Source organism: Melospiza georgiana, chromosome 16, assembly GCF_028018845.1.
Source record: "Melospiza georgiana isolate bMelGeo1 chromosome 16, bMelGeo1.pri, whole genome shotgun sequence".
Taxonomy (NCBI): Eukaryota; Metazoa; Chordata; class Aves; order Passeriformes; family Passerellidae; genus Melospiza; species Melospiza georgiana.
In genome coordinates, this window is record NC_080445.1 from 6747822 (window position 1) to 6758901 (window position 11080).

Below are 11080 nucleotides of genomic sequence, written 5' to 3' on the forward strand. Positions count from 1 at the left end.
GAGTGAAATAAGTAAAAACTCCAGAGCTTAGCCCCTCCAGCCTTTGGAAAAAAAAACAGATAAATAAAGGTGCATTGACTGCAGGGCTGATGCCTCTTCTGGAACCAGCCCATGGGAGATGAGAATTCTGCACTTTTCCTCACCTCACAATACAGATTCTTTTGACATGAAGTGAGTTTTGTGTTTGTTTTTTCCTTGGGGCAGGGAAAGCACTGTTGTAGGCTGAGGGTACAGTGTGTGTGTGTTTGTTTTAAAGCCAATCATGACAAGAACACTTGAGGAATTTAGGGAATAAAGAAAACTCCTTACAAGACTGTCCTTCTACCAGTCTAGAGAGAGAGCAGGTGAACTCATAGAAGCTATGAAAGAGAATATTCAGTGTCTTGTGTGGCTATAAAAGAATTAGGAGACTCATTTTACAGTGCATTTTAATTAAAAGTTCATTATAAGAATTTTCTTTTAAGAACAGCATACTACATATTCATGGAAATATGTAACTTTACCCTACAAATGGGACTGTCACCATATTATTCTTACAATTCAAACATATGAAAAATAAAATATGATATTTAGCTTTATAAATTCCCCCTCCCCCCCTTTAAATCCTTTTTCTTTTAAATAACAAAAGTATTAACTCTTTCCCAGTACAGTGCATTTGCTATCTGCGAGCCACAAACCAAGAATTCACAGCAACGCCAAGGAAACAGCAACATTGTTTGCAAAATATTGAGAGAAAATGATAAAAAAATATAATAGTCAGCCCAGTGCTTACAGAAGAGACAGTCAACAAGAATTGAAAGAGCAGCACATTTTCATATTACATAGGACCATTATAATAACATATAAACCAGTGCAGAAGACTTTTCTGCTGGAAAAATATATTTACCAATTCTCAGCAAGCAGAAACTGAACTTTGGCACTTGCTCATAAGAAGGCCTTTCAAAGCAAAACAAAATGGAAATTCACTTAATCACAGCTTGTATATTTAAAAAAATAAAGACATTGAAGCAAGGAAACAATAGAGAAAAGTGTACAAGCCAGGTCACTAGGAATTCAGTACATTCAGCCTACAGAAAATACAAGTACAATCTTTGATCCACCCACCTATGCTGGGATCCTGGCTAGCAAAGGACAGGCTTTGGGACAGAACCTCACCTGAAGCACCTCAGCTTCAATGGAGCTGTGCTGATTCAACAGCCCTTTCTTCAAATTGAACTGGTACAATGTGTCTCCAAACATCACCTTTTTATCATAAAATAAGGATTTCTAATCTGCAAATTAAGAAGCAAAAGCCTTGCACTCAGACAGTGGCTGTTCTGCTCTACCCATAGCTGCACCATAACCACTGCAGTGTAAGGATTAAGTGATTTTTATTTTAAAAAAAGGGCTAAAAAAAGAATGGCTTTATTTTGAAGGAGACAATAGACTGGAAGGAAGGGTTCACATTTAGTCTGTTATTCCTGGTGCTGTCAGCACTGCACGTTCTCAGGAACATGAGAGTGAAGTGTGCACCCTGTTCTCCCTCCCTGCAGAAGAGCTGATGTCTAAGGCCCAACCAAAAGGGTTCTGCAGGCCAAAGCACATTTTTGGATCAGGCCATAGGAAAGCAAGGGCTGCTCTGGTCAAGAAGTGCTCCTTTCATAGCCAGGCTCAATGCCCCAAACTAGCAGCTATCTTTGCATTGAGGCAGTTTACTCAATATTTTTTTTTTATTCTTTCAAGGAGTTAAGACTGGGGAAGGGCAAGGAGAAAAAGAAGTGCTTTAGATTGCACAGAAGATTGTCCTACTAAAGGGGGCACTTGGATGGGAAGTGATCACAGCTACAAGTCAAGCAGGCGCTCCTCACAGGTCTCCACAGGCCATTTGGTAGCACCTCCAAACACATCCACGTTGTTGTCCACCCAGGGGATGATGTTGCCAGGCATGTTGATGGAGCAGTTGGCAATATTCATGATGTCTTCAGCTCTTAACACCCTGTCCCATATATTGAACTGGCTCATCTCCCCAACAAAGGCTTGAGTTGCATCAAATCTTCCTCCTACTGTGTCCTTTAGGCACATGAGAGTGAGGATTAGATGAAGAAAACACCAAAATAAACTTCTCAAACTTGAAGACCCTCCCCACCCAGCCCCACTGCTGGAGAGGGGTGCAGAGTTTGGTCCCAGAGTGAACAAATTTGAGTTTCTACAAGGGCTACATTGAACAAGGCATTCAGTGACAAGCTCCAACCTGGATTGTGTCAAAGCAACTGAGGGCAAGCAGTGGTGACTGCAGAACACCACAAAAAGGCTGCACAGAACCAACCTTGCCCTGGAGCAGTAGAGCAGGAAGGCAGCTTTAAACTTGGAGGCTCATTTAAGAGCCACTGTGCAAGCCCAGCACAGGAGAGCTGCAGGGATGTGTGAGGTTACCCTGCAGGCTTCATGGCCATAGATTAAACCATAACTGCAGCCCTTGCCCAATTGTCTGCAGGGACTGGGAGATGTGAGCTTTGGATCTAAACACCCAGGCTTTGTCTGGCTGTAAATGAGTGATTCAAACTGCCACTGCATAAGCCTAGAAGTGTTTGCTTGCTCCACTCACTACCCAAGGACAGAAATCACTCATTTTTGAATGAATCCAATCATTCCACTGACTTGGAACTGATAGCACAGGACAGACCCCAGCACAGTGCAGGCAGAGATAAAGGAAACCTGCAGACACTCAGCAGTGAGCTCTGCAGAGTGCATTAGGATACTGAACTTGCCATTCTGTCATTTCTGTCATGGATAAGTATCTACTAAAATCAATACACACAAAACTAATTTATCATTGCTCCAACTGTGAACCTGGGAATCCTGAAGAAAGGCTATTTCCAGCTACTTGTTACAATATTTGCTTTTTTTAGTAAATGTATAATATAAGTAGGGAAATAACATGAAATCAGGAGCCACACAATTAATGACTGATGAGATGTTAAATAGAAAGGCAAACTTCAAAATCCTCTGGGGTTTTCTTCAATATTCTAAAAGGACTTATTCTTAACACCAACATGAATATTCTGAATATTTAATAAGTGAAACAAATACAGCAATTTGGGATTTCATTAAGTATTTGTTGCCTTGTTTCAGTCTGATACTGTGTATACAACAGGATCAAGAGTTTAAGAAATTCTCACAGCTCTTGTTTGCTTGGGGAGTTTTGATTTTGTTTAAACCCTGGAACACCTTGTCATTCACTCACCTGTTCCTGACCCAGGATCAAGACACCTCCAGGTTTAATTGGATGCCAAGGAGCAAGATTCTCCCCAGTGCCAAGCTTCTCTCCATCCTGAAAAGCTTCCCACATTCCATCTCTGGTTGTCCATGTGATGCAGATATGATGCCATTTTCCATCACTGATGAAGAGAGGGAGCTGAGCAACCTACAAAAACCAGAATAATGCATGTGGCAACCCAAACCCAGCAGTTCAAGCCCAACATGTAAAGAGGAACAGTATTTACTCTGTCCTCCAAAGCAAAGCTTTATAGAGGCAAGAGTTAGTCCACATCCTGCTTTGTAGGATTCCACAGCATCATAAAATTATTTAGGTTGGAACATCCCTCCAAGATCACCCAGCAGTGCCAAGGCCACATCTACACCTGCAGGGAAGGTGACTCCACCTCTGCCCTGTGCAGCCTGTCCCAGTGCTTTGCCACCCTCCCAGTGAAGAAATTTCTCCTCATATCCAATTAGAACTTCCCCTGGCACAACTTTTGGCCATTTCCTTTTCCTGTTGGGAGTAGAGACCAACCCCCTTCCTGCACATCAATCTGTGACATTTGTTGTTTAAATCTCAGTGCTTAGTGAGATTCCATCCAGTGCTCACATTAAGTTCCTCTCAGAATCTGGGGTTTGCCAGCACCATCTGCAGTAACAACTTTGACAAATGCATCTGTCTGCTACCAGGAGAACTTGTGGGAACTGTTCCCCAGGCCTCACAATAAGGAGGAATTGTGCTCCTTTAGGAGTCTGAGCTGAAAACCTTCTCAGGACAACATCAAGACACAAGTGCAGTGGCTATGGAGCAGCTGTGATGTGGGAGAAGTAAAAGCCTCACAGAATATTGATATGACAGACATAAGGAGACTCAAGTTTGCTTCTCTTCCACAAACCATTAAAAATAATTGGTTATTGATCTGGGAGGATGATAGGACTGTTAAAAGTCCATAATCAGCCACAAGATGAACCACCTGAGTTGTGTAGGAACACCTGAGAGCACTGAGTTACCAGGAAACACAACTGAAGGTGGGGAGAAAGGATACTGGTTTAATGACGAGTTTCAATATTTTTTTCCAGCTTGTCAGAAACCATCAATGGTATGAAGTAGCTGTGTCTAAAGTCTGAAAAATTGTATTTAAACTGATGTTCAGTCACTGAGCATAACAAAACCAGACCATTATGTGGAGAGCCTTTTGCTCTGTCTTCTGCAAAATTCATTTAACATTTGTAACTTCTACAATTAGAAAGACAAAAATACTGCAACTGGCTTAGATCTCACAGGTCTGGCAATGGTGTGGCTTCATATTTTGGTTGTGTTTCATAAAATAAAAAAAAATTAAAACCCAAGAAGCCAAGATCTGCTTATAACTTCAGACAGCACAAGTGTGAGCACATCTAATGTCAAGCTGCTTGGTCCCAACACAAATATCTGTACAATTTAACTTCTGCTTCAAGTGCTTTAATGGACTTGCAATCAGGCAGTGGACAGCAGAGAAGCAGAGAGCAGCACCTCAAAGGCTTCTCTCAGAGGGAGGGAAGGAGTCAGGGCAAAGGCACCAAGGGGTCAGGCCCTGCTCTGGTTACACTGAGAACAAAGAGCTCCTCAGATCTCACCTTATCATTAATTAGCAGCTCAATTGGATTGTTCCCCCATTCTATGAGGACAATTTCATTGGCTTGCCCAGGAACAGCATATGAGAAGGGAGTGCCAATGCCAGGAGAAGCACTTGACCTGAGCCACAAGCACACAGTGAAAGCATAGAGCTCTGGCAGGGTCTTCTTGATCTTCCCATACAGGTAATTGGTGCGGAGAGGGAGCGAGACCTTGAACTCATCAGGGGACTTAAATGCACTGTTACCTGGAATCACATGGAGCAAAAAACCCTTAACAGTGAGCAAAACAATGCATTGATAAGGCTAACACACAATTGATATTGACAATCTTTGGTTTTAATCACTTTAGAGGTACAGAAAAAAAAAAAGTATATTGAAGTAGTATTTACTGAATGTTGATGCAAATAGATTTTATCCACATTGTGATAATTTAGTTTATTTCTGCTCATTTAGAGCAAAAGAACAGATGGTAGACAATCTCTTTCATTGCCTAGTTCATGGCTGGAGGTCTCCCTATTTCAAACAATTCAAACTGGTTTAAGACATTTACTGTCAGTAAAATGGATTCTCTGCTATGCTCATTATTAAAGCATCACAGAGCTTCACAACCAGGATTCCTTCCCCTACTCCTGCCACACAAGCAGTACCTCTGTGTTAAGATCTCAGGCTAACACACAGATTAACACTCCCATTCTGAGCAGCAAATCTGAAATAAGACTCCACTGATATAGTCCAGAAAAGCAGCTGCATTCAGAACTGATTTCTACCCCATTAACTGAACAGGACAAGATCTAAAAAGTTCAAAGTGATCTGAATTAAAAATACAATATCAAGCTATAAATTATGGGAAGATTAGACACTTAATTTTCTATAAGAGCAGAAATTATTATTTAGCTTTTTCTAAAAAAGTCATAAAAACCAGTGAGATATTCTAGACATGCTTACAAAATTGAGAACTTTAGGCCAAAACTTTTTAAAGTTGCAATACTCTATATCATATACTTGATTTAGATGCTCCTAAGTAATTTTCTACAAGTATTAAGAAATAAATCCCACATTGTACCACAAATTCAACCCCACAGTTCTGTAGTAATGTCACCCTCAACTTTTTAGCAGCCTGTTCTGAGTCTCCCTCATTTCCTTTGCTCACATTCCTGAAACAAATTCAATCCTCTTGCCAAACTTCACACTCCAGTCCAAATGAAAAGCTGTTGTCACAAAAAATTGTCATAATTCTCATATGTATTTTTTAAATCATTGGCATTCTCTCATTTCCACTTCTCAGAAGCAACTGAAGTGTTTTGGCTGCGTTTTTCACAGAATGAGGGGGTGGGAGAAGAAAAAGCTTCTCTTTGGCTTGAATCTGTCATGAGGAACCTTAGAGACCTGAAATGGTCTAACTGGTAAGCAAATAAACACCAGGGTCTCAGGGATAATACTGAATAACCTCCATTAGGCTGCTACAACCAATCTCACACAGAAAAAACAGAAACATACTCCATTAAAAGAGCAATTATTTTTGGGCTAGATGGGCAAGAGATAGAGAAAATCTCTCTTTCAGAGATAGAGAAAATAAGTTTAGATGTAGTAAATGATCTGTTTGTTCCTCAAGCAAAGCTAGGAATCCCACTGAAGTCCAGGCACTACTATTTGCAGGATTTTACCTCCTGCTTTTTCTACTGCATCCTGCTCTGCTGTCAGTGGAGACAACCACTGAAGGAATTAACAGAAAACTTTGGGGACCACAACAGGTGTAGAAGTTTTAAACTCTTCTGCCCTACTGCTAACTAAAACTGCTGTCACAGCTACAGATAAAATCCAAGGCTTACAGAGGCACCTCATAAAGTTGTTTTTTTCCACTATTTAGTCTCAGGACAATGAGGAGCTTATGACACTCCAGTTATCTGTAGGGAAGAAATGCTAAACAATACTGCATTTTAAATAAAAGCACAACAGAAATACTATTTTCAAATGAGACCAGACAAATTATTGTCTGTATTTAAAATAAAATAATAAAAGATAAGTTCTTTCATCATTATTACCCTCACTTTGATTTGGCAGAGGAACCAGAACAGCTAAGCTGTACAGTAATAGCAAATTACACAAGTAAAAGAAGGGCTGTGTCTTGGTTCCTGTCCCAAATTCTTCACTTCCCCAGAGACTTAAGACAGCCCTCACTCCCCACACAAAAAAATAAAGGTGGGAACAGGTTATTTTTAGCCTAGCTGAATTACACATTCTTGTTCTCCCACCACTCTCTCCTTCTGATATGAGTCACATCTTTCAGAGACAAGGACTATCTATACTTGACTCATAAGACATTAACAGGCCACTAATTCTCCATAACTTTAGTTGCAAGTTAGGCTTTATCTTGGCTCTCAGGAAATACTAAAAGACAGAGCCAGTAGAAAAATCATCTTCCTCCTTCTCTCTTTTTAGAAGAAAGAATAGATCCAGTATTACACACAAGCCCATTAGGCTGCATTTCTAATTTCATGAGATGTGCATATTTGCACCATTTGGAGGGCTTGTCCATTAAGCTGCTTTTAAGCAGAGTTATTCACCTTGGAAAATCACTTAAGGATTGGGCAGGGAGATTTACTGGAACTCCAGCCCTCTACAGCCCACTCTGTACATGGACACAGTCAATACAGAAAGAGTTCTGTGCTCACACACATTTGTAATTCAAATAAACAGATTCCACTCAAGCAGAGAGGTCTCAGTAATAATTAAGGCAGGAATCAGAATGAATGACTAGGATTATGAGAGCATCCCCCAGTGGGCCATGTGTAATCTACTGTAAACTCTGAAGGCTGTAAGCTTAGAATAGAGCATAATTCAAGTAGCTGCAGCTACCCAAAGTCATAGCCAGTAACAAAAGGAAAAGCCACCATCAATACTTCCAAAGCAGCAGGAAACAAAGCTGGTCTAAAATGCCATTCATTACATCAAAGGTAGTTGTGCTAATTAAATTTAGCCCCTATGACTCTCAGTCCCAATAAAGGCAGCTCTGCTCAGATGCATGCTTGACATTATGTAGCTATTTACACCCATGCCATACTTATTCCTATCTCCACTTGCCTCCTTACAGATCTCTCCATCCCACAAACACTAAGAGTTTCATCCTAGCCACCCACACACACCAAATTAAGAGACAGGAAGCCAAAGCCAGGCAACTGCCTGTCAAGCAAGAAGCCTGAGATAAAAGAAAAGGGAGAATCCAAGTATTTGCACTGTCACCTACTATTTAGCCCAGTACCTCTCAGTGTCTTTCCCTCAAGGCCCACATTTAGCCTAGTGCTCTGCAAGGAAGGAGTAAACAAAATTAACCAGGATGGGGCAGCGTTTCGATCCCGAGCAATTACCTTTCTCCAGCTCAGACACTCTTTCTAGCAATGCATTCAAGGCTGACTCTGTCTTCTGCCGGTGGGCTGAGGTCTCGTTGTGCAGCAGGGATTTCTCATCCTCCAGCTCGGCCACCTTGCTGAGGAGCTGCCGCTCCAGGTCCCCGAGCCGGCGCTGCAGCATCTCCCGCAGGTCACTGGGCAGCGCTGCATAGGACACGTTGGCCCGGAGCTGGTGCTTCAGGGCAAAACAAGGGAAAACATCGTCATTCCTGACACAGAAATGGCAAATGCAGGTGTGCTCCCGGCCCAAAGCAGCAAAGTAAAAGCATGGAGCTCTCCATTGCTTTTTAGCATTTGTCATAGTCAGTGCTTTTATCAGCACTGGAGCTAAACGGGTCCTGAAACTAAAGGGCACTTTTGTTAGAGACTTCCACCACTTTATATGAAAGAGTTTTCGTACATTTAAGTTCAATGAAATCAATGTAAGGAGCAGGTCTGATGTAATTCTATTAGTACACATACATGTGGCACACTGGTCAATTTTTACTTTAGTTACTGTTAGTGACATGGCCAATGTAAGTAAACACAAAAACTATCACTTCATTTTAGATTAAAAATTAAGCTACTTTGAAAGCAGATTTACCAAAGTAAGACGCTCCTTAAATCAATCTAAGTACTAAGCAGTGAAAGTATTCCTATTCAAACTGAAAAAAGAGGCACCTCACACTCTCAAACAACACTGGTATCTTTAAAGATACTAAAAAAACAACATTTCCACCTACCACGTTATTCTAGAGGCGTTTCTCTTCTACAGCGCTAAAAGGAATGCTTCAGGAAGACAGCAATAGTGGTAAAAGGAGGGAATGAATACTATCAGCTCATTCAGAACTGCACTTGCAAAGCAGTGCTCACAGAACAGCCCTTGGGAAGTTACTCGCCGTCCTCACATCAGCACTGGCTGGAGGACAGCGGGAGCAGCATGTGAGGCTTTCAGGGTGTGAAAAGCAAAACAACACCAGCACAAACCCTGTGAGAATCCTCTCTACAAAACATGAGTGCATGAGCAGCACTCAAACCATGGGCACTGTCCAAAGGCTCATGGAAATCACTTATCGGTGGGCTTGGACCAAATCCCCTTTCTGTTCAGGGGCGCACAGAATCGGGTTCTTTCCATTCTGTGTCAGCCCTGAGTGCATCATCTTATCTGCACCATCTGCCCAACACAATCTCCTCATTACCACTGCTCTGTTCAGCACCATATGCCGAGGTCTTACTGCCCAAGACGTCAGCTTTGTGCCTCAAACCACATGAAGTCACATCCCCAGAAAGGGAGATTTACACATTATTAGTACAGAAACTAAGCTGGTGACAAGCAGGGAAACCATAATCTCCCCCCACGCAGTGGGAGCACACATTCAAGAGGAGCCCCTTAGGTATTTACTATTAAAGAGAGGAGATAAATAACCAAGAGACCAGGACAAGCCAAACCGAGCCGTTCGCCCGCGGGCTGGGCCGGTTTGGATCCATCCATCTCCACAGGGATTTAGGCACCACTCGTGCCCGAAGTGCCCGCTGGACGTGCAGCGGCTCCGGCCCTACCTCCAGGCTCTCCAGGCGGTCCTTCAGGGTCTGCATGGTGCGGCTCAGCTGCTCGATGACCAGCGCCGGGTCCCGCGGCAGGTCGCCCATCGTGTCCTTGCCCTTGCCCACCTCGTTCTTCCACGCCCCCGTGGCGGACTTGCCGTCGGCCCCCTCGCAGCGGCTCAGCTTGCCGGTGAGCTCCCGGATGGCCTCCCGCTGGCTCCCGATGGTCTCCTTCTGCTGCAGGACGGTCTCCCGCAGCTGCAGCACCGTGGCTTTCAGCTCCTCCTCGGGGGGCAGCGCGCCGCCCTGCATGGGCACGGGGGGCAGCGGGCAGCCCGCGCCGGCGGCGTCCAGCGGCAGCGAGGTGCACACGAAGCGGCTGCCCGGCGGGCTCTCCTGCTCCGGGGCCGGCGACCCCCGCCCGCCCGCAGCTACGGCGAGCAGGAGCCCGGCGGCCACGAGCAGCATCCCGGCTGGCGAGCGGAGCGCCCGCTCGGCGGGGCGGCCGGGGCCGAGCCGCGGTGCCAGGAGCGGGTCCCGCCGCCCCGTCCCGTCCGTCCCGTCCCGTTACCCTCACGCCGGTCCCGCGCCCGCTGCCGGCCGCGGCTTTTATGGGCAGCGAGGGCGCGGGGGGCGGGGCCCGACTCGCGCCGCGCGCGCTGGTTGGCTGCGAGCTGTGTGACGTCAGCCGGGCCGGGGCCGGGCGGGCGCGGGGTCGGGAGCGCTCCCGGACCGGGACCGGGACCGGGACCCGCGGCGGGGCCGCTCCATCGCCCCGTGCCCAGCCTGACCTCCCGTGCGTCTGTGACACCCCTTGTCCCTTGTCCCCGCAGCACGCTCCGCCATAAAGAGCCCGGCTCCATCCACCTCGGTGCGCTCTGCCGATCCCGCTCCGCCTCGTCAGTGCCTTTCTGGGACTGAGCGGGTCAGGAGCGGACCCAGCGCCTCGAGGTGACCCGAGCAGTGCGGAGCAAAGGGACTGTGACTGTCCCTGTTCCTGTCCCTGTCCCTGTCCCTGTCCCTGTCCCACAGCCTGGGGTACGGCCGGCCTGGAGCGGCTCTTTGAGCTACAGGACAATGCCGTCAGAAAAACGGGAGCCGTTCAAGCTGTGCATCCCTGTTCACATTGGTTATGGAGGGGAAAGAGACACGGACATCTCACTATTAGAGTACCATAATTCTATAGCTGGATCATAAGAGCATTGTGGTTTCAGCTACATTGTTTGTGGCATCCAATGTTTTTAATGCTGATCCTCTTATTCAGTTATTTTAAATGTGTAATCCGTGAAGGCTTT

The 11080-nt window shown here is 45.1% G+C and overlaps 1 protein-coding gene across 1 annotated transcript; it reads right to left on the reverse strand.

Moving 5' to 3' along the window:
* Positions 1 to 411: 411 nt before the first annotated feature.
* On the reverse strand, positions 412 to 10277 carry NPTX2 (neuronal pentraxin 2). Its single transcript, XM_058035694.1, has 5 exons — positions 9801 to 10277; positions 8220 to 8436; positions 4855 to 5099; positions 3224 to 3403; positions 412 to 2049 (listed from the first exon to the last, which is right to left on the reverse strand). The coding sequence occupies exons 1-5, from the start codon at positions 10251 to 10253 to the stop codon at positions 1822 to 1824; spliced, it is 1323 nt and encodes a 440-aa protein (XP_057891677.1). The 5' UTR covers positions 10254 to 10277; the 3' UTR covers positions 412 to 1821.
* Between the last annotated feature and the right edge of the window lie 803 nt (positions 10278 to 11080).